Source organism: Ailuropoda melanoleuca, chromosome 2 (genome assembly GCF_002007445.2).
Source record: "Ailuropoda melanoleuca isolate Jingjing chromosome 2, ASM200744v2, whole genome shotgun sequence".
Taxonomy (NCBI): domain Eukaryota; kingdom Metazoa; phylum Chordata; class Mammalia; order Carnivora; family Ursidae; genus Ailuropoda; species Ailuropoda melanoleuca.
This window is the reverse complement of record NC_048219.1, coordinates 44,403,858-44,428,557: the sequence shown is the minus strand read 5'-3', so window position 1 is coordinate 44,428,557 and position 24,700 is coordinate 44,403,858. Positions and strand designations below refer to the sequence as shown.

Here is a 24,700-nt window from a genome sequence, read left to right as displayed (position 1 = left end):
TTGCTAAGAAATGGAAGACTTACTGTCTCAAACTAGAAACCGTGAACTAAATGACATAAACAATAATAATATTTAACCAAGAATATGTTTGTAGATCATCAAATAAAAATTTAAAAACCTATTTTTTGTATTTGTAAGGATAATAATTAAAAATGTCGTATTCTGATCAAATGAAAACCAAATGAGTAAGGACTTCCCATGTTGAGACAAAATATTTGTTCATTTATTAAGTACATTTTCTTTATGACCACTTCTCACCCAGGTTTTTATTCAACCTGGCCCCTGAGTTTTTCTCACATGCTCCAGAAATTTAGGGAAGAAAATATCACCGTATGAGTGGCTTCCATCTGTTTTGCTGAGACAAATGGCATTTCTGCTTTCAGTGCATGAAAGCTAAACTTTTGTATTACTCTTATTTTTGTGATAGAATGGACAAGCAGTAAACTCTGTAGACAGTGGGCATGCCCATTTGTTCCAAATGATATATTCCATTTTGAACCATAGAGAAAATCCAGATATTTCTATGTGTGTTTCAATTTAGGATAACCAGGAGCAAAGGAATTAAAGTACAACAGGAGTAACGTGAATGTCCGTGCTACTCTAGTACTACGCCCTGACCTTATTCCCTGACCTATTCCCACCCCATTCCTGTTTCTGGCAGTTTCTGACTTCTCCTTTTCTATGCACCATTCACACAGTATTTTATTTAGGGTTCTCATAGTATTCAACACACACACACACACACACACACACAATTTTGTTGTTGTTCAAAGCACTACGTGACAGATACTACACTCATTTCTGGGCCTCACAATGAATAAGTCAACCAGGGTCCTTTATAGTTTAGCAGTGTCAATAAATGGTTTAAACAAGCAGTTTTACAGTGTGGGTTAATAAAGCAAGATAGTTAATGTGCTGGGGACAATGCAATCTTTAAGAGAGTTCCATTAAACTTGTCTAAGGGCATGGAACAGAGATGTCAGGAAGAACTTCCCAAAGAAATAACATCTAAGGTTCAGTGTTAGGTCTTGTCACCTGGGACATTTCAGTTAATCCTCATAAAATAGTCCTTTCAAGTATGAATTACTATCCCAATTTCAAAGAATCAAATGTGAAGGTTTAAAAATTTGAATAGTGCCCAAATTTCTAAGGCTAGTAAGTGTCAGGAAGAATTGCAATTCAACCCCATGTTGTTCTAAATTCAGGTACAATTATCCTTGGAGAAACCACATTAGCATTTCCCCAGATTCCAGTTCACCTGTTTTTAGACAACAGTGTAGTGGTGGTTTTCTTCTTTGCTCTCCGGGTTTACTTTTCAGAGTGACTTGAGGAAGTAATGGCAAAATCACAGAATTCTGACCTTGAGAAATGATTTATTCATGGAGATAAGAAAATATGCAGCTATCCAGTAAGGAAAAGTCCAGCCAGAAATTCATGGCTAAAATTTCAGCTTTGCATAAGTCACAGTGGAGTTTTACATCCCTTGGAGGCACTTGCTTTTCTGAGCCAGCCAGGCACTGAGATATGACGGGTCCAGCTGTCCACTAGATGCTACTGCTGGATGGATTCTCAAGCCAGAAATGCATTGATATTTGGGGAGGTTCTGGTACTTTCTTTAGGAAAGAGTTCAGATGAAATGAATATAAATTATATGTTGGTTACATATTCAAATTTTGCCATCATTTACTATTCTTGTAATTATAAATATTCATTTTCATTTCTTATTTATTTACCCCCGAATGTCTCTCTCTCTCTCTCTCCCTCTCTGTCTCTCTCTCTCACACACACACAAACACACACACACACACATTTCTTGAAGCATATACATATCTCTTAGAGCAGCAAAGGTTTAAGAATAACAGAAGAGTTGATCATAGAGAAAAATCAAGTATATTTAGATTTCTCAAAAGGAAAAGAAACCCAAGAGATTACCAACATGTATATTTAAAAATATTGAGTAAACAACAGCAACAAAAAAATTAATCAAGCTTATGGGATTTACCAAAATTAAGACATTATTATTAGTATTAAGAGACAGGATATTTTTAGTTTACTGATACATGCATGGACAATTATAATACAGTTTGTTTTACCCGTTTTGTTTTTAACATATTTCTAGCAATTTTAAAGATAGAACTAACACAGAAGGAAGAGAAAAGACATTTTAAAGCAGCTATACTTGAAACGTGAATGTTCTTTATAAAGAATGTCTTTGGGACACTACTTGATCTGTAAGCTAATATTCCAATAATTCTCACACAAATACTGTTTCCCCTAACCCTATGTAGACAGAAACTGAAGGTTAAAAGGGAGAAAAATTAGAGGCAAATATGCTGACAACATTTTTTTTAAGAAGGAGTTAAATAGCTTAACAATTAAAAAAAAAAAAAAGAAAGAAAGAAAATACAACATTCCAGGTACCAGAAGCTTTAAACTGTATTAAAAAATATCCTTAGGGTTTATGATGATTTTCTTTTTCTTTTTCAAATGAAAAACGACAAATTTCAATAAAAAATTTTATGCAAGTGGGGGAGATATCATGCATACACAAGAGTAGAAGCAAACACCCATCACCCAGCTTCAATGATTATCAAGATTTTACTGCAGTTGCTTTATCTGGTTTTTTTTTTTCCTTTTCCTTATTTTCTTAGCTGAAGCTGATTTAATTTAAAACAAATCATAGACATTATATCATTTTGTTCTTCTTTATTTCAACATATATCTGTTTAAAAAGTGGACATCATGCCATTATCACATCTAAAAAAAATAGTAATTATTTGGTATTGTCTTTTATCTGGTTCATAGCCAAGTTTTCCTAGCTGGTTCACCAATGTCTTGTTTAGTTGGTTTGTTGAATCGGGATCCAAACGAGGTCTACACAAGGGATCTGGGTGTCATGTCGCAGAAGTTAAGTTGCAATTCCCATTTTGCTTCCAACATATCTACAGAAAGATCTACTAGTCGTACACTGATAGAGCATTAAGAATGATACCAGAATTACATCACTCCAGTAGACTTAGGGATTTGAGTGGCGTCACTATAACAAGACCCTTTCCATTCTTTTCTTTTTTTTAAATTTTTTAATTATGCTATGTTAGTCACCATACAGTACATCATTAGTTTTTGATGAAGTGTTCCATGACTCTTTCCATTCTTACAGTGTTATTTAAGAAAACAAGGTTTCTCAGAATTGATTCTAGACCTGTTTCATGCAAGCAAATAGTACGCTCATTTGAGCAAGAATGTTTGTTCATATATCTAAATAAACCACCTCATTAAGACATCCATTATTAATTATATAAAGGAAAAAAAGAAAAGTTTAAAAATATGTATTAAAATGTGATATATACAATTTGACCAATTATACACTATTGACAATTATGAAAATAAATTCATCCAGAATATTTTTTGCACTTAGATTCTTATAGTCAAAAGAGCTTTTTATAGCCATTTTTTATATCTTTAGTTTTATTGCAGAGAAGATAAGGTATCAATAAAATTTTTAAAAATTTTAAAAATTGGCTTAGGATCAAATTACATGGCAGTAGTATGGAAATACGAATTTGAGAATAAAAAAAATATATAGCATTTCTTTTTTAAAATAGAACTTGTTCATTTTTTAAATGGATTATATTAATATCAAATCACTATGCTACTTAGATTTCCTTGGACACGTTTAAAAATGAGAAATAAGAAGTTTATTATAAAATAGCCATATTTATAATAACCAGAAATTATAATTTTTTGCAAAGACATCAGATTATGTTAAAAAATTTTAGGTGGCCACTTAAAAAAGTGAAAGAGTTTACGTAGGATAGAAGATCATTTTATGGGGGCTCCTGGGTGGCACAGCGGTTAAGCGTCTGCCTTCGGCTCAGGGTGTGGTCCCGGTGTTGTGGGATCGAGCCCCACATCAGGCTCCTCTGCCATGAGCCTGCTTCTTCCTCTCCCACTCCCCCTGCTTGTGTTCCCTCTCTCGCTGGCTGTCTCTATCTCTGTCGAATAAATAAATAAAATCTTTAAAAAAGAAAAAAGAAAAAAGAAAATCATTTTATGGACCATAAAGGCGAAAAGAAAAAGTTGGTAACCTTTTTTTCATCTCACTGAGTTTGGGACCATCATTGTGCTCATGTAATCTCCAAATACAGATTCATAAAACCGTGTTCTCAAGTTATGAGGAAAGTTAACTCATAAAACAGTGTAATAATTATAAGATATTTACAGTTATATTTTGCTTTATATCTTTATGAATCTATTTCTCATGCACAGTCTCATTTGATCTTATACCAGAATTGGAGTTCTTAGTACAGGTGGTACTGTTTCCATTTTGCAAATAAATACGGCTTTAATAGAGGTTGAATTACTTGCCCAAAACAATGGCTAGTAAACTAGGGAGCTGGTTTCTAAACATGAGTGTTCAGTCTCAAAATAATTAAAATATATATATCAATCACCAAAGGTCTCTTTTTCTGTACGTTCTGCTTGTAAGATGGAGAAGTAGAAAGAAAAAAAAAAAAAGCCTTTCTGGAAGTTCAAGGATGTAAAATAGAAGTGCTTTAAGGTTTGACTCCTTTATCTGTAAAATTATTTCTTGTTATCCTGCCCTTTGCTGTGAGTACGTAAATTAAAAATGTTTTGCTCTATCAAGCCAGACTCTACAAATGCCACTTTTTCCCTTCTTTCTCTTACGCTTCATATGACAGGGTCTTTTTGTTGGTGGTGATGGTGGGAGTAGTTTGTTTTGTTTTTAAACAAAGTTAACCACAGGAAGGTAGGTTAATAATAGTTGCTCTTAATTACACACTTACCACATAACTATCTTCATCCTGAACACCTTAAACAAACTAATATGATCATCATAACAATCTCGTCAGATCAATAATTTTACTAACCCCCTTTTACTGGTGAGAAAATTGAGGTAAATAATTTGTTTGACGTTCCCCAGCTAGTACACAAGTAAGCTGGCATTTGAACTGCAACATAAACTATAATTAATCACTACACTGAGCTTCCTTTCAAGAACGAATTTCTTGTCCATGTAATCTAGCAAAGACTTAAATTTCAGACTACTTTTTACATCTTTTGAGGAAATATAATCAGTTTAAATTTGTTTGCAGGACACAGAAGAAAAAAAAGGCAGCTACTTTTTTTTTTTTTCCCTCTGGGGCACATTTCCTAATTTATATTTTAAGGCATGGCTCATACTGAAATATGGTTTAGTCAATTTTCTCAAGAGAGGACAGATAAATATGGATTAATGGCTACTTTAGTTAATGATTGCAAGGCTGGCTTTAATTAATTGTGCTCTGTAGCCATTCTTTATTCATAAAATAAAATTTGTGCTCAGAATGTTTTTATTAGAAAAAAAATGCAAGAAGAAAAATCCAACAGTGACCAGCAGAATGTTTAAAGACCAACACAAGCAGAGAGAAAGAGAGAGAGAAAGAGAAAGAATAATTTTTATAATTCTTTTTGTTTTCTGAATTTGTTTATTCACTGATGCTGTAAAAAAGCATGTACTTAATTAGTTTGACAGAAGAGATAAGTTTAGAACTTTTCTGTATACCCATTTGGTATACTTCTTATTTTATCATCCGTATTTATGTGCAAACAGAATACTTTCTAAACGACTTAAACAGAAAGATGGTTGATGGAAGGGAATAGAGTTGCTGATACTGTTTTTAGTATAGAATTCCATTTTATTTTTCCTCTTGTTTTGAGAACGAGGTTCTTTACCTGGCTCCATCCCAAAGAGGATGTCATAGACCGCAGAGCTTTATCTCAGTCACTTCTCCGGGCCTGATTGCATTCGCCCTCTTGATACTGCTATTTTAAACATCTCCTGCATGCATTTTGAATGTAGTGTTCATTCCCTTTATAGCTCCTGAGGTGAAAGTCCAACTTCTCCAGGAAGCAGCTGCTGCTGGGGAGACAGTACTGCAGACAAATTCTCCCCACAGCGGTTCGGAGCACCTGCCAGTTAACAGAAAATTTGAAGTCCTTCCAGATCCAAATATCTCACATTCAGGTCCATGTGGGAGAAAGCAAGCTGGTTTAGTTGAATTCAAAAACTAAAAAAGTAGAGAAGATGAGGCAATTTCCAATTTGATTCATGATTAAAGCCATATGAGCAAAGCTAGTCCTAAAGGAACTTTTCGAATATGTAGCACCTTTTCCTGTTTACATTCTCTGCCTCATTCCTCAAGCCTGCATCCCTGCATTCACCATTCTTCCTGCAGGGATAGTAAGACCTACCTACCTCTCAAAATGCTTTTGTTAGTTTTACATGAGATCATATATTAAAATATTTTCTATACCTCTCAACCCATAGTCATCATTGAGCAAGTGGGATTTATTATTGTAATCAGAAGATGATAATTAGACCTCAGTAAGGACTTCCCTATTTTCTTTAGTTATAATGTACAGGCTCTTTTTCACTCCATCCGTACTTATTTTATGTAATATATGTTACTTTATATGTTGAGTGATTTACAAATAATGCCCTGAAGAACTCTAAGTGTAGACGTTTTTCAGCATTGACCCTTCTAAACACAGACATATATACTCACATGGAAGCTTGACTTAAATGAGTCAATGGAAAGAACAAGATAAAGTAGTATTATAGAAAAGCATGGTTTAGTTATAAGTTAAAGTAATTAATGTTAATGTTTGGAATTTGGTGATTAATCCAAAACCAAATGTTAATGATTTTCTAGGCATTGAAAATGTTGGATTATAAATGTGTTTTTAAATATAGACTTAAATAATCTAAATAGTGCATTAAAATAACAATAAAATGTATGATTTTACACTCTTGCTTGATCATACTAAAGTTCCCATCTTTTACAAATTAGGTGTAGTTTTGTATGAAAAAGGCAAAGAAAACTCAAAAAGTATTATTTTCAGGTTTCCCCCTCTGATTTACAATATTAAAAATATACAAGTAGCTTGAGAATTTGGTCTTATAATTAGATAGTAGCTGATAAAGTCTAATCTCTTATCCAAGGTATTTTTAATATAGCTGTATTAATGAAAAGAAGTGCCAGAATGAAATATATAGAAAAGAGATTTATTTCTCTTGCAAAATAAGCAATCAATGTTATTTGGTATTTGTTTTTCTTTTTTGCTACTCTAAATGATATATGCCCAACATGACATAATTTCCATTCAAAAATAAATGTACATGTGTTATTAATATTACTAAGGTAATATTAATTCGGTAATAATTGCCTGGAGATTTAATGCAATTACTTCATAATAAAGTTTATTCCCATGCATTACAAAATTCAATAAGCAAGTCATTTGTAAGTTACTTACCCTCTCTATACCTCACTTTCTCGTTGTAAAGTGGGCATTATGATAGTACCTGACAGTAGCTATTTTAAAACTTATTTGTGAAGAAATGTATAAAATGGGCTTACAACAATATCTGGGAGTAGTAATATTAATAAGTTATTATAGATAACATGCAACATTACCAAACCATTACCTGCGGAAGTGCATTTTCACTTACATATCTCTTAAAAATATTTAAAAGTATAATTCTCATCATCTGTAGGGGTGAGTACTTCATTAAATCACTAAAACTCATTGGACAATTTGCTGATTTTGTGGATTTCCCGTGACAAAATCTCACATTCCCTGCACATGCCAAAATAGAAAGATAATAGGATTTGTTTCTGCCCAAAAGCTGTTTCTGCTATAGTAGTAATAAAGGAGATCTGGAAATGTTAAATCAACCTAATGTTGTATATAATATTATTATCTAGCAAACATTATATATATTATATAATTTACATGTTATATACATATATGTGTACATATATGTCTATCATATCCATATCTATAATAGTTTCTAGCGAATAACTATCATCAAAGACATTAAGAAGGAAGTGCCTTAAAAACAAAGGCAAGTAGGAGAGGTGATAGAATTTGCTCTGGTCTGTTTAATCTGTTTTACTTCCCTTACTTCATTTTGGCCTGGAAGCCAGGATATCAAAACTCTTTGTATGAGGAATTAGCATGGTGATTGTATGGGGTTGGGAATTTTTTTTTTTCCTTATGGTTTTGAAAGCTCTCCTGTCAAATTTAGAACTTTGTGATACAATGAAAAGACAGCTGTGAAGGTAGCTGGCCAGCTCCTTCACAGAATATCATTTTCACATGGTTTAGCTTTGAATCCAAGGGAAATAGCACTTTTCTTCTTTTATTAATTAGTACCTTTAATAGGAGCTTTCATTAATCAACATGTCTTATGAAAAGCTGGTCTTTTTCCATAGAGCTGAATAAATCCTGCTGTGTGGAGTACTGGTAATGGCGCTAAGTCTTATGTTTTTGGAATGTGTTACAGAGAATTAGAGATATGAAAGGAAAAAAATCAATCCTCAGCAGGCATAGGCTTTTTTTTCTTAACAGAGCTTTAAAAAATAATAAATAGCCCAGAATATGCGAATTTCCACCAAATTTTCTGATAGCCACCTTTCAGATTCCATCATCACAAGAGGTATTATCACAGAGTCTGTTAGAATTATTCCAACATCATTTTGATCACTTAGGGGTTAACCAAATGGGACTTTATACCCCCCAGATCAGGACCTGTCTAATAGTGTGTAGTCATGTCATTTATAAAAGAACTCCTCGAAAGAGTTCAGAAACATCAATGCCATTCTTATTAGAAAAGCGCTATCTTAAGCCTGAGTTTATATAACTAACAGCCATGAAACAAAATTAAGTATTCAGGTTATTTGCTATACATTTTCCAGCAACCAGATGTTTGGAACTATGATTACAAAACATCCAGATGATTGACTCAAAATTTAAGTATTTGTCGTGATATTTGGCATGGTGTTAGCACAGCTTCTGGGGAAAAATGTATTTTTGGAACTGTTTCACTCATCTCCCAATAAAGGAGGTAGTCTAGCAGATTTTTTAAGTGGAAAAGAAAAAAAAAACTTTCAAGCAAAGCCATGTCATACTCAATTAAAGGGATATATTCATTATCAAACATTTTTTATTCAGATTATCTCATTATCTGTATTTCAAAGGGATCCTAAGATCACTAACTATTAAAATGTTTCATTTTGGAGTCCAGAGAGGAAAGAAGATCCAAGTTTGTGACCCCAGAATTGTTGCTCCATCCTGCCCCCATTAATGATCTGACTGACTTTACCTCACCAACCTCTCCCTCGCTCATTAATTCCTCTGTCCTATATATAGTGGAATAGTCCCTCACCCTTGCTGCTGTCTGACTCTAGGAATGTGTAACATAGTCTGTCACCATGCTTGAGTGCAGGCCAACTGGCTTCGTTCAAGATACAATCTCTCAGTACCTTTGTTTCTCCATTATTAAAATGGAGATAATAGTATCTGTCTTTTACAGGGTTATGTGAGGATTAAATAGGATAATAATTGTAAGTGCCTAACAAACTGCCTAGCACATACTAAGCAGAATATTCAATGGTTTAAAGTGGTTCCTGAAGTATAGGGTCAAATGTAGTTCCTTCTTATTTCAAGTAGTTATGAGCACAGTTCACCTCTGCCCCATACTACCACTTTGCTGTCTTCCCTGAGTTGGTTCCCCACCAATGGTCTCAGATTGCTTAGTTCATCCTATGTATCATAAAGCAGTTCCTGTTTGTACCACAGATATTTGCACTTAATTACATTGTTATCATACATTAACATGGGCATGATTTTGCTTTCCCAAGTGGGTTGCACTTTGGAAATATTGATTAACTTTACTATATTATTCCTTCTTCTAAAACTGTCTTAATTTTTGCCTTCATTCATCCATTCAACAGATATTCATATTTATTTTCAATTATATGTGGGCCCCTGGAATACACAGCAGTGACCAGACAAAGGTACTGAATGTTACTTATAGCAAGGAGAGACAGAAAATAACCCATCAACTAAACAGATAATGCATTTCATGGTAGTGTGGCAGTGGTGTTATTTTTGCTATTTAGTACATTAGGAACTTCAGTAAAGACCTAAGGAAGATAAGGAATAAGTTATGCAGATCTCTGGGGGATGAGAGGTCCAGGCAGAAGAAACAGCAAATGCAAACTTCCTAGGGGAAGGGCATGCAGGACTTGGAAGCACAGCTAGAGGACCATAGTCTAGAACAGAATCAACTGGAGAAGAGTGGCAGTTGGTAAGGTCAGAAAGGCTTCAAGGGACAAGATTACATAAGGTTATTGACCACTATCAGGATTAGAGTTTTTCTTATGAGTGAAATAGGAAATGAAATAAGAAGGCGTGTTGATGATCTGACTTAAACTCTAAAAAGTTTATTCTGTTTATTGTAGAAAGAATAAACTATGCTACAGATGTCAAGGGCAGAAACATGAAATGCTGAGGCAATTGCAATAATCCAATTATAATAACAATTTAATTATTATATTTTCACTTCCTAGTCTGCATGATGGCTATTCATGAGTATACTTTATCATCCTTCCTAAATTATGAATTTTGTATGGGCCAGGATTCCAACATATTTATGTTTTCAGACATATTAGAACTCTTAAACCCAGAAAAATATTTTTTTGGTTCCTAAAGAGTGCAAAACTGAATTATCAGCACTTTCACCCCTTCCCACACACCTGCTCTACTCTGCCATACCCTGAAAATATTCCTTCCTTCCAGAATTCCTTCTTAATATATTATATACATGTCGGGCAGTATCTCTTTCTACTGTAAAGGGAAAAAAAAACCCAAAAAAACAAAACTAGGGTGGATGTAAAGAACAAACAGGAGGTAGAAAGGTAGAAGATGTGGTCCTTACAATTAAGGAAACTTATGTGAATGTTTGACCTATTTCATATATTTGATATAATCGTCTCATGGTTCACCTTAAAACTGTATGTCTCTAAGTATCTTAGGATTTTATAAAATAGAAAGCCATTCCTAGATCTTTCTATTCCCAATTTGTAAAATTCCATTATGGTAATTTGAATTATTTAAATTGTAACTCAATAGTGTAATTTGAGAATAATGCTACAGAAATCCAAGGAAGTAATACCAAAAAAAGTTTTTTATTTTTGTTTTTTAGTTGAATCTCATTCAAGGGTCTTCCTAATCTATGTCTTGAAAAGCTTTGGATCAGGACCAATAACAATTGTGAAATATTCTTATCCAAGTAAGGAGATATAAAAAGCTCCCTTTTCATTTTTCACAGGGGAGAAGTTAAATTCTGTTCTTCCCTGATGATCCCTGATATGCTAGAAGAGAGGAATAGTGCTTATGCTAAGACCAGGAGTTAATAACCCAGATTTGGTCTATGAAAGCTCTAGTATCTAAAGGCTAGTTAATCTCTGCGGTCTTCCTGATACCTCCCCAAATAAAGGTAAATTCCTGCCTCTAGGGAAAGGAAAATGCCCGGCAGAGTGTGTTAAATCAAACTTTCATGGTAAAACATGCATTAATAATTAATTTTCTGCTTCCTTTAGAATAGGACAGGTTAAACAGTTGGTCACATTTAGTAAATAAGAAATTACTTGCAGTAATTTCTGCAACATTCTGATCATCTTTCCATTTCTGAAGCCTATTTTAAAAGTCTTTGATCTACATTATGGAGGAAAGGACACTGAATATAGAAATACAAGACTTGACTATGAATTTCACTTTGTCACCACTAATAGTGTGGCTTGGGCAAGTCATTTAATCTAAACATTCCATTTATTTTCTAGTGCTGAATTGGGCGTAGCAATCCATACCCCAGAGGGCTGTAATGAGCACCAGATAGGATAACGTGTGAAGGCCATGAATGCAGAGGTCACACAATCAACACTTGATGAACCCATATATTACATACAAGCATTGTAATGACCAGAGTCCTAGTAGTGGTAATTCAGTGTTCTATCCTATACCAGTAGACACGTGATTTTGTGAAATGGGAAATATGTCCCCTCTATCTTCTTTCTGCATATCATTAAGTATGACAATATACTATAATTGTTTAATTATATCATTAAAGTGGGTTTTATTTTCTTCATTAATTACATAAGGAAAAGCTTTTCAATTAACAATGACCTTTATGACTTTACTAGTTTGGTTTCTGTAGATGGCGAAGCTGACTGGAAATTAGATTCTGCAGTGTACCTTGTTCCTTATTTTTTCACCCACTGATTAGTTTTATACAGTTGGCAGCAGCCTACCCTGTTGCATTCAGCTTGCAATTTTGTAGCAATCTCAAACACTGTGTTCAATCCCCCAAGGTGTTCTGTGGAAATGCTGTCAAACTATTTCGATGTATGTGTATTTTCATTCTGTAGCTGTGCTTTGTGCTCATTTAAGAAAACTAGCCTTTAATTTGTATCAGAATGCTTTCAGGATGAAACATAGAATTCCAGGCCTCAGCAAAATCACTGACATATGACCCTAACCTTCTTCTGCTCTAAATCATGTCTGACTTCTATTGGATACAAAGCTATATTTTTTAATCTTGTTATGCAACTATGAATAAATGGCTTCAAAATTGGCCTTAAAATCTACTAATTGTCATCACTCTTCTGTTATCATCTGGCTTTAGTTTATCTTTCCAATTTCATCTCTCACTCCTCCCACCCTATACTCCATGCCTGTTTGTCCTTAAAATGTGTGGCTTTCTCTCTCATACTTTTCTCTGGTGTTACCCACATACGGCACCTCCGTCTAAATGTCATGTCCCCCACTCCTTGCCTCTTTATTCAAAGCATTTCCTATGTCATAAAGCCTATTCTATGCCCCCAAGACCCCTTCTGAGTCAGGTAGCTCTTTTTTCTACCTTGTTCCTGATTTAATCAAATAATCTTTCTGTCTACTATTGATTGGTTTGCTTGATTGTCTTCCTTACTAGACTAAAAGTTTTGAAGAGCAAGGGCAATACCATTTTTAAATCCATAAATAGTAGAAGCTTCATAAATGTTTGTTGGATAAATGAATGCTTCCTGGAAAGACTATCAGTTGACTTATTGAAAAGACAGCAAGTATTTGTTACTAAAGATACTATTTAAGCCTGTCTCCTTCACTTACAACAGCAATATTATCAGTAAAATGCAGTTTATAGTTTCAGTGTACAGGCTTACCACTCTTTAAATGCATAATTTCAAAAATAAACATGATATGGTACTATTCTATGCTTTCTATCTAGTATCTAGTACATTATATTAGAATTGGATTTGATTAAAACAGCTAACTCATGGACCTTTTCTACTGATAATTTCAAACAAAAATATTTTAATGTTGAAATTATTTTTTGAAGGAAGTTAACTTTATTTAAATTTACTTGTCATCCAGGCAGAACAAAAAGGATTTTGACTGGCTTCGAGTTACACACACACACACACACACACACACACACATACACACGCACACACATTTAAAACAAAACAAAACTGTATGCAGGCATTGTTTCACATTTGCCCTGGGAATGGAAGACGTACCAGTGTGTTCATATGTTCATATTTTCTGCATTTATGTCTGATGTTTGCATTTGATGCAGCGCTATAATTCAGCATATGGAAATGCACTCAGAGCAAAGATAATGTTTTCTTTCATTTTCATTTTGATTAATAGTGTTCTGTCTCTGGTAATTTGTAGGTGTTATTTGGAAGATGGAGCTTCAAAGGGTGCCTGGCTGAACCGGTCAAGTATTATTTTTGCGGGAGGTGATAAGTGGTCAGTGGATCCTCGAGTTTCAATTTCAACATTGAATAAAAGGGACTACAGCCTCCAGATACAGAATGTGGATGTGACAGACGATGGCCCATACACGTGTTCTGTTCAGACTCAACATACACCGAGAACAATGCAGGTGCATCTAACTGTGCAAGGTATGCATTTCTATAACTGCTATATTGTGAGGGACTATATTTAACAATGATCAATATTTAGATACCAGAATGACTCAGAAGTAACTGCCGATGTTGAAAGCTACATAGTCATTATCTTCAGGGATTTATGTTCCTAGATTCCATTAAGTGTAACGGCTATTATAGACATATAAATCCCCACTTACCAAGATCAAAAATTATCCATTAACACCACATTATGATTTTTTTTGTGCATGCTTCACTTAGTATCTTTCTTTGAGTCCCCCCTTCAATACGTCTTTGAGAACCCATGATTGATACATTAAAATTAATGTTTGATAACCCATGGTGGATACATTAAAATATTAGAACTTTTTGAAATATCTATAGTAACTCTTTAAAAGTAATCTTCCAGACTTCCAACACTCTGTCTCAATCCAAATTCTGCTTACTTTGATTCAAGTCACAATGGAAAGAAACAGCCTTCTAGAATTACTTTATTTAAATATAGAGTAATTGGAAAAATATGGTACGCAATGCTTTATACTTTGATTTACTTTCGGTAGATCATAAATCATTCTAGCTAGCTTACAATCTCCAAATACAAACAGAATCGTCAAGTTATTTTATTTTTCGTGCATACTAAAATGTAAGAGCATATGTATCCCCGATATATATGCTTTTCAAGAAAAATGCAATTATAATGCTAGTCAAATAGAAAATGCATATTCTTGCCGTTTTACATTATTTCCTTGTGCTTATAGATTAATCATGTGTTGGTTGCATAAAAATATTTTGCTGTGGATCTTAAAATGACATTACAGCATTTCTAAGTAAAATTAATAACAAATTACATGATAATGTGGTGCCAGTGAGTGCATGTTTTATTCCTCATAAGAAAGCTGAGGGAGCTAGTTAGTTGTATTATCTTTGAGTTTACCCTTCAAAAACTCAACTCTAAGTATTAATTTAGGTACATGGCTTACATCTGGAATTTTATTAACTTACATCTGGAGTTTTACTCCCTTAAATAAAAGTAAGCCTGAAGTCAAATACAGCCTCAGTTATTAGTACATATTTTAACTTCATGATGAAGTTTAAATGTATTACTCAAGTAATTAAGGAGGAAAGTGTAAGATAAATAAGAAGCCCAGAAATTTCCCCAGTGGTTTTTCTTATTACAGACCATTGCACAATGTTCTTTATTTAAAACTATATGAAAATATAATAAAGTTTTCACTGAAGTCTATCTTTATTCAGAGATTATCCAGAGATTCTAGAGGGCAGGAGTTTGTCCAGCTTTTGAAACTGGCATGGGATTACAAGTCAAAAACACATTTCTTCTGTTATCCAGGCCTCATCTTGTTCTCTTGTTTAGTTCTGTGCCCTTTGACTTGAATTTCTAGCTCAAAAACCACAAAAGATTTTTTATTACATGAGAGAAAAAGTACACTTGGATAATAATTATATTCACGTCACTGGAGATATAGACATTTTGCTTCTTATAGGTTAAATGATGTATTTCTGGACACTAAAGATACCCCTCTTTCCTTTTTTCCATTCTATCTTGTTCCATAGTAGGCTTATGTTTTTAAATCAGACTATGGATATATGGAGATATGAGCTCTGCCCAGGGACATGTTTGATTTTCATAGGATGTCTTTATAACTTTATGCTGCATAGATGGCTTAGCACTGTACAGATTTTTAAAACTGTTACATGCCTTACTACAGCATTCCTTTTTGTTGGCCATTTGGTGATGGTGAACTTTTGAACTCCATTTTAGGAAGTGCATTGTAGGAACGCATTTATTGAACGTTTTATTAGTATAGTATTTTGTTCTTCTAGAAAAAAAATTCATGTTACTGTTTTGAAAGTATGTGTTTGGGTCAAATTAAAAGCTAATAATTTTACAGTATTTATGAACATAATTACTCATTAGAAGTTGATTGACATGTGGGCAGTTTTCCAATTACATTAATAAAGTTCAGGGAATACATTAATAGGCTTGTCAGTCAATTCAAGAACTAAATAAATGTCACAAAAAGTCAACCCTACTTAAGCTACATTTCCTCTTGATGAATGAAAATAAGCTGATGTGCACATCTCTTCGGTCTTTGTATTTCCTAGGTTGTCTGATACTCAGGTATATCTCACTAGTTTTGAAGTGTATGCTCTTTGCCTAACAATTTGTCAAGTCTTTATTCACCAAGATAAAGAAACTTAGCAACTGAGAGAAGACTGTATTAATCACTGATGTCAAACACACACATTGGTAGTAAAAACAAAGCTCATCTTTAATTGTTGCAACTATGTGCTCAAGGGAGCTATTAAAAAAAATCATTTGAGAAAGGGGATAATAGAAGGGATATCTTGCCAACACAGACATTGTGCATGGGAAATTTGTCGGTGCTCTTGATTTCTTAGAGCTATTAATATCAATGAATGGAACAATGGGGGAGAAAATATACTGGAGTAAGAGTTGGAAAACCTGGATTCCAATCCTGAATTTTCTCTCAGGAAATGGGTAATTATCAAGCCTCTCTAAACTCTAGTTTTCTTTTCTGAAAGAGGACTCAGGCCAGAAGATCTTAAGGTGCATGCCAATGAAAACCAAAAAGATGACCAAAACAAAACAAAAAACCCAACCAACCAACCAAACCAAACAAAAACACAGAAATGAACAAACAACAAACCACGGATGATTTGCAAGGGATAAAATGTTATTTAGGAAAAAATAAATAAAAAACAGGGGCACCTGGGTGGCTCAGTCGGTTAAGTGTTTGCCTTTGGCTCAGGTCATGATCTTAGGGTCCTGGAATCTAGCCCCACGTTGGGCTCCCTGATCAGCAGGGAGTCTGCTTCTCCCTCTCCTCCCCGCTCGTGCTCTGTCTCACTATCTCTGTCTCTCTCTCGCTCTCAAATAAATGGATAAAATCTTTAAAAAAATTAATAAATAAAAATAAAAAATGAAAAAATATGCCATAATACTTGTGTGTAACACTTGGAATAAACACAATGCAAGCTAAGTTTTACACAGCAGTACCTCTGAGTATATACGCTGCAAGTGTGTTCTATTTATCTCCATGTTTTGCTTTCACCAACTTAGCTGAACAATGTATATACTCATGAAATGTGAAGAATGTGGTGAATTGGAGTTTTGCTTCAAGGACTTAGAAATAGACCTAATAAGAAAATAAAGTTTTCATTACCTATATATAATATACCACTGATAAATAAAGTTACTTAAATGTCCAGTGTTTTACATCATGTGGTACGGCATTTACTAAGAGTAGCATTTCTTGTTCACGAGTGTAAGAGTGTACAAGCCTGGAGGACTTGCTATGAAGCCAGAGCTCCCTGTTATAATCCTGTAATGACAGGGATCATAAAATATAAATGCTGCACACGTGACTATATGATAGAGACAGCTTCTACTCTGAGTCCACGTCTGAAGTCTAGGTTGTGTATAGTACAACATAGACACTCATAGATACTGTGTATTAAACATATGTACACACAGTAGCCCCTGACAATACCTTGATTACAGCCTTGTGAGACTATGGACAGAAGATCCACTAAGATGTACCTGGACAGAAACTGAGATAATAGATGTATGTTGTTTTAAGCCCTGCTCACTCATGTGTGCATACACCCACACACATTATATATGTGTGAAATGCTTATCCCTCAACTTTCAGGGACATATACTATAGGTTTTCTCTAGGCAGAGTAGAAGATTGGACTAGCACATAGCTCCATGACCAAAATAACTTCTCAAGGGTATTTAACTTCCCCAGGGTGTTCTGATTTTCTCAGGATATCTGGCTTACCTGGGATATCTGGGATATCTGTGATAGATGGGGTGGCACACTTCCCTTTCCAGGGATGGGTTTGCTTTTCTAGCTGTTGGGAGTGTTTTCAGCAGACAGCAGCATTGAGTGATCAGACCTTTCAGGAATCACCTCAGCTGCAGAGAGCCACTTTACCCGAAGTCAAACTTTTCCTAAAGCAAGCAATATCTGATGACTCTGATGACTGGTTGAAAGGCCCCTCCCTTTCAGCCCAAAGTAAGATGACTCTGACGAGCCATTTTGGCTCCCCAGCAGTGGAAGCTGTTGACTGGCTCTACCGCTGAACGTCTTGCTTTGTTCAATCCTACTTCATTCCTCTTCCTTTTCTGGGGATTTATCACAGGGGTATTCCCTAATAAATACCCTGCACTATAAAGTCCTTCTCATTTCGGTGTCTGCTTCCCAAAGATCCCAAACTATGACAGTGTTAGCCCCTTGTGTCTGGCTTAGTCATTGTTTGGAGAAAGCCTTTATAAAATGGAAAGACAACATATTCAAACACCATTTATTATTAACATTCTGTTTTACATTGAAAAGGATTTAAAGAGGCTTATAAAGAAGTAGTTAGGACACCAAGATAAATAGATGAAATTGGAGGCAAAAGATAGGGTAAGCAGAGTGGGATGCAGTCCATGGTGAGGTTAGAACATAAAATTTATGTCCTGATTTCTAAGTAATTTTAGAGCTCAGTAAAAATTTAGTTCTAAGATTTGTAGCAGCTAACACTCAGAGAGAAATAGGATTCATTATTCATTCCATGGTCCACATAGTTAATTAACACTTACATGTCTTAGTATCCTGACCCTGTTACTCAGCGTGGAGCAGCATTTCTACTGTGAATCAGCCCAGAGCACCACTGTGAGCTGTAAGGAACATCTCAACAGTAACTGTACAGTCCTTGCAGCATTCACTCGAGAATTGTTCCTTATGACACCTCTCAATATAACCTGAAGTGCAGAGAAGTCAAGGAAAAATTAAAAATCTGAAAGTAAATTCAGTAAGATGCCAGTTCAATAACAGGAAGATAGCTTTTTGATTACCTTAATCTGTAAGTAAATTTTAGGATCTACCCTTTCTGAGTCAAACCTCCACAAATATTATTTCTCTCAGTGGGTCTTTGAATAGGAATTCAGGTACAGATATTTCAAAATTAGACTTGCCAATGAGTATCTGGAGAGCAATTATTCCATGTGGCCACAAGCATAGAGCCGTATTCTGTAAAGACCAGCACATCTTAATATAATGTTAACGTTCTTTTTATGAATATTAAAGCCTCAACAAGGTATGTAGTGGAAGACAAAGACACCACACTTCTGCCCCAAGTCGACCTGATGGGCAATAACACAGCATCACAGGTCATACACCTGTCTTCCTTGAAAGACCCAAAGGAGAAAAAAAACTATGATGGTCAAAAAAGCATGTTAAGATACCGTATGCATTAGAAAATTCAAGTTGATGTTCTGCAAGAGTAAACACTTCAAAATTTTCAATAAGCTACAAAATGAAACCAAAGAAAAATTAGCAGCACTAAGAAAAGTTTTACAAAACCCACACATGTCGAAATAGTCATTGCTTGAATGCAGTGACGGCTCAGGACAAGACCCTCAGACTGGCTCCCACTCTGTTTTATTTAAAGTCTTTATATACTTGCTGGGGAGATTAAGATGATATACAGGAACCTGACTTTGGACATGCTGTCAGATGCAAAGAAGTGACAAAGACCCAAAATATATACCCTTAATATTTTTATCATAGAAACGAAAAATAAACCACCTGAAATAAAAATAGTCCTTAATAATGATGTTTCATTATCCCATCTGTAGAACCTTATCTCTAAAGAATGTAACTTCACAGTATACTTCTAAGATAAAATAGTTATAAAATATAATCTTTTTAAATTAAAAATATTAAATATAATTGACATGCAACACTATGTTATTTTCATGTGCACAGTATATAATGAGTCAGTATTTGTATATATTGTGCTATGATCACCATAATAAGTCTAGTGAACATCCATCACTACACATAGTTACACGTTTTTTATGGTGATAAAAACTTTTAAGATCTATTCTTTTAGCAACTTTCAGAAATGTAATACAATATTATTTACTGTAGTCATCACGCTGTACATTATATCCCCATGACTTAATTTGTTTTGTGGCTGGATATTTGTACCTTTTAACCCCCTTCACCCAATTTGCCAATCCCCCATCTTCTTGCTGTTTGCAACCACAATTATCTCTGCATCCATGAGCTCATTTTTTTTGTTTTGGTTTTTTAAGGGAAAATTAAATATTTCCCAAAAGTGACCTTAGTTTTTGTACATGATCCATATCTTTATTGTATTAACTATACAATAGAGACACATTTCTAAGTTCACCTTATATGTGATAATAAATATATATTATCTGCTTTTAAGATAACATTCATCGTTTACTCTCTAAAATGAGGTGAGAATTAATATCGAATAGGGGCACCTGGGTGGCTCAGGTGGTTAAGCATCTGCCTTTGGCTAACGTCATGAACTGGGGTCCTAGGATGGAGTCCCACATCAGGCTCCTTGCTCAGCGGGGAGCCTGCTTCTCCCTTTGCCTGCTGCTACCCCTGCTTGTGCTCTCTCTCACTCTTGCTATCTCCCTCTGCCAAATAAATTAGTAAAATCTCTAAAAAAATTAATATCAAATAGTTAAGATAAAAGTTACATGGATGGGTGTACATACTCATTCTCATTCCCTCTACAGGGAATTCCTATTTATTCTACCGTATATCACTCTTTGTTTACCCCAATTCGCATTATGGTGAGAGTCAATAGGAGACAAAATATACAGAGCTTGCACAGATTAATGAATATCTGATTACTGATCACTGGGTAAACAACCACTAAGGTGAATAAATGATGTAAAAAAGGTTCTCTTAGTCCTTACAGATTTTCCCCACACTGTGGTAGTTGTAATGATCAAACCGTACCTAAAAACATCCCATTTTTCTATTTCTATTGGTTTGAAATGTCCAGATTTGCAATTTATAAAAAAGAACTTATAAGCATTTTCGAGCATATGCATTATTAAGCATAGGACTGTCATTGTATCCCCTAGGTGCGTGATGCAATGGGAACTATTTAATCTCTTGAAATATATGAGGTATTATTGATGTCCAGAAAGATAATGATCTGGAATCTAAACAGTTATAACAATTATGCCTAATTTGTGAAACTTAACTCCTTCAGGTGTCATTTGTGACGTAGACTTCAGTAAAATCCTTTCCCTCAGGTGTAACTTCACAGACAAACTCCGGGCCACTCAGTTGGACTTATGTGGAATAGACTTTTTGAGGCAATGCATATTACATAGTAATTTTTTAAAATAATGCATTTTTCTGGTGGATATTTTCGGTTTTATTTTCAGAAATTCCCATCCGGCTAGAATCACTGCAGTTCCATTGGCAGTGTCTATCAGGCCAACTTCCAGGAAACCATGACCTTACTTTTACCTGTGAGTGTATTGACATTGATTAGGTTATTGGTTTAACTACTAGGATCCATTAAAAATAAGAATAATTGAGCTAATTTTTAGTGAAATCCTCATTTGAATATTGGCACTTCTTCCAGAATAGATGTTTCTTCTTTCCTAAATAATCTCCTTTTTCTTTTATAGTCTTTAGAAAAGGTTATTGCCTTATTTTTCTGCAACTGAAGTAAAAGAAGCAGTAGAAAGAGAAGATAAATTCAATGAATAGTATTTGTCTTTGAAAAAGATTTTCTCAGTAAGTTTAGTAATCATATTTTCCTAGCCAAAAATTAGTACATAAAGTTTTATGTACCGTCATTACAGGATCTTATATTAAAACAGTATCTTAGATCAAAACTGTGCAAAAATCCATAATATACTGCTTACTATACACAGAAGGAATGAATAAGTTGGTGGTATTTTCTGATAAACTTTTAATATGCTGTCATTTGCAAATGAGAGAGAAGTGAGAAAGAGTAAGAAATAATATTGATAGATATTGCATGCTGTTGACTTCCATCTGAGTCATCCCTTTTTCTATAGAAGGAACTTTATGGAAACTGCTGAGCTTCATAATTGGAGCAAGGGGGTGAATTGTGACAGCAAGGAGGGTTCTTTCTTTAGTACTTCTGATTTACTCATGAATTGGATAATTTTTTGAGGTGTGGCAGGATAGGGGCAATGAAATCAAAGGGTTGTATAGTTTGTGGTCCATGTCAAAAAGTAATTCTGGGGGTGCCTGGGTGGTGCAGTCGTTAAGCGTCTGCCTTCAGCTCAGGGCGTGATCCCGGCGTTATGGGATCAAGCCCCATGTCAGGCTCCTCCGCTAGTAGCCTGCTTCTTCCTCTCCCACTCCCCCTGCTTGTGTTCCCTCTCTCGCTGGCTGTCTCTATCTCTCGAATAAATAAATAAAATCTTTAAAAAAAAAAAAAAGAAAGAAAAGTAATTCTGCCATGCTTTGTCCTTGTTTTTAAGTTTTAAATCATATTGGCAAGTATTAAATAAAAGGATATTTAAGAATGGAATGTGTAAGAAGTAGAATGATATTTATCACTCATTTGGAGACTGAGTAGAGCAGTACTTGCTCTTTTTTTTTTTTGTAACACAGTTCAAAATGCAATTTGACAATATTTTAAAGTAACTAACCCTTTAAGCAAGATCTGCTGCCCTTTAAAAGTCCCTTCAACAATTAATGGGTATTTATTCTAGTTCTTGAAACACATGGTTTGGTAAGTATCTTAAAGCTCAGACTGATGACATTTATATTTTCTTGGTTGTAATTTTCAGTTGTTTTGTGTGTTGCATTTCAGAATAGTTGTACTTGTTGCCTATCTTGGAGTATCTTTATTTTTTTCCCAAAAAACAAAGAAAATAACTATATAAGTAATACATGTCAAATCCCAATGCAATGTACACTATCAGTATGAAAATCTCTCTATAAATAAAAGATTACCAAGCTTTAGCTGGTCTGCTTATTTTGAGAAACTCTGCAAATAAAATAAGAGTCTGGTGAAATAATTTGTCTTCTTGGAAGTCATTGCAATACAATTTGATCTATGAAATAATTTTACTGTTTACTTCCCCAAATTATGTGAATAGTTAAGAAATTACTACCAAGACAATTAGGATTTTGCTATTTTCATTAACTAAATTCTAAATGGCATACCCCTTTATAACCCTTATACGTGTAAAAGTTAGCAGAGGAGAAAATTTGAATCTGCTAATGATATTGTTTATCTTACGATTTGTAGCAGAACAATAAGAACTCATTATGTGTAGTGTCAAGAGGAGAATGGGCACAATGAAGGCTGGTGGCAGAGTTCAGTTTTCAGAGTCCTAGAGTGACTCTATGTCCTTGTGTCCCCCTGCCCCACAGCTCTTCATTTCTATCCCTTCCGTGTCCTCTGGTTAGTAGTGATCTAGTGGGAGCAGTAGAGACTTGGGAAAGGTAGCACCCACACTAAGCTGTCCGAACTTTCTCACCCACACTTGTTTTGCATCCGGACTAGTGGTTCTTAAACATTTTGTGGTCATGAACCCATTTGAAAATCTGATGAAACCTGTACACCTGGTAGAGAAATATACGTACTGTTAACATTTACAAGCTTCTTTATGCGAGAAGGATTCTCATGAACCCCTCAATCTATGTGTGGACTCCCAATAAGAACCCCAATAAGAACTTGTAGGTGAGGACTGAATCTTAATCCTTTTTTTTTTTTTGACTCCCAAACATCCAGGAAAGTGCCTGACAAATGTTAGGGACTCAATAGAAATTTATTGGTTGTACATATGTACATGCTTCTTTCTCCCTGGCTTCATGCCAGTCACTTTTCTTAAGCTGTGACTTAATGTATTGATACTATCTTTAGGGCATAACATCAGGAATGCTGACATAACAGGAAAATTTTTAAATTAAAAGGATTAGTTAGGCATTCATGACTTAGGTTGCTTATTTCCATTCCAGGTCATAGCATCTTTATCCTCTGCTAATCCCCATGTTTTTACAAGTGCAGAATAGTGATTGCATTTTGTAGTGAAAAAATAATAAATGGCATACCAGCATTTTATGAAAAAATATATATATGTGTATATATATATNTATATATATATATCGCAATGTTATTTTGAGAAAAAGAATATATATGGGACAGAGTTAGCTACAAAGATTATAGCCAAGGGTTCCTAATGCCAGACCAAGTAAGGGGTTAACATTTTAAAAGGGCCAAGAATAACACAATTAGAATTTCCACTCAGGTATTTCACTTATTATTTTAGGTTTTGATTTGAGCAAGTTGGTGGATGCACACGTTTTAAAATGGCGTATTGAAGAGTTGAGGATAGGCAGATTTCAGAGCTATTTATCAGTGCAGAATTAGGCAAGACATGTATATTGTTTTCCCTCTGCTTATGACCCTTTCATTTAAGGGTAGCCCCTTTTAAAAGGACATCTAGGATTAATTCAGTTTAATTCAAAAAATACTTGTGAATACTTTAATTCAATGCCTACTCTGTGCAAATAACTTTGCTAAAAGTTGCACATGTGTTCTTCCTTATGCTAAGCAGAATGGTCCCCAGAGATGACCATTTCCTAATTTCTGGAACCTGTGAATATGCTAGATTACATGGCAGAGAAGAATTAAGATTGCAAATCACCTAACCTTAAAATGGGAATAGTGTTTTGGGTTATCCAGGTGGGTCCAGTGAAGCCACAATGTTCCTTAATAGTGGGAAAAGAAGATAGAAGAGAATCAGAGGGATATATGACTGTGGAAGTAGGTCAGAGAAATGTGATATAAGAAGGACTTGACCTGCCTTTACTGGCTTCAAAGATAGAGGATCATGAATCAAGGAATATGGGTAGCCTCTAGAAGCGGAAAAAGGTAAGGAAATGGATTCTCCACTAGAGACTGTAGAAGAGAAGGCAGGCCTGGCAATATCTTGATTTTTCCTGAGAGAGACTTGTAACATCTAACATACAGAACTGTAAGATAAATTTTTTAAAATTTATTTATTTATTTGAGAGAGTGAGTACACGCAGGGAGAG

At 34.7% G+C, this 24,700-nt stretch overlaps 1 protein-coding gene across 4 annotated transcripts in view; it reads left to right on the top strand.

The window, feature by feature from the left end:
- The window catches only part of NEGR1 (neuronal growth regulator 1), an 808,029-nt gene that overhangs the window by 312,158 nt on the left and 471,171 nt on the right, over positions 1-24,700 (top strand). For all 4 annotated transcript variants that reach the window (XM_034653698.1, XM_034653697.1, XM_034653699.1 and 1 more), the window contains exon 2: positions 13,582-13,814. In XM_034653698.1, coding sequence (XP_034509589.1) covers positions 13,582-13,814 — 233 coding nt within the window. The remainder of the gene's footprint in view (positions 1-13,581; positions 13,815-24,700) is intronic.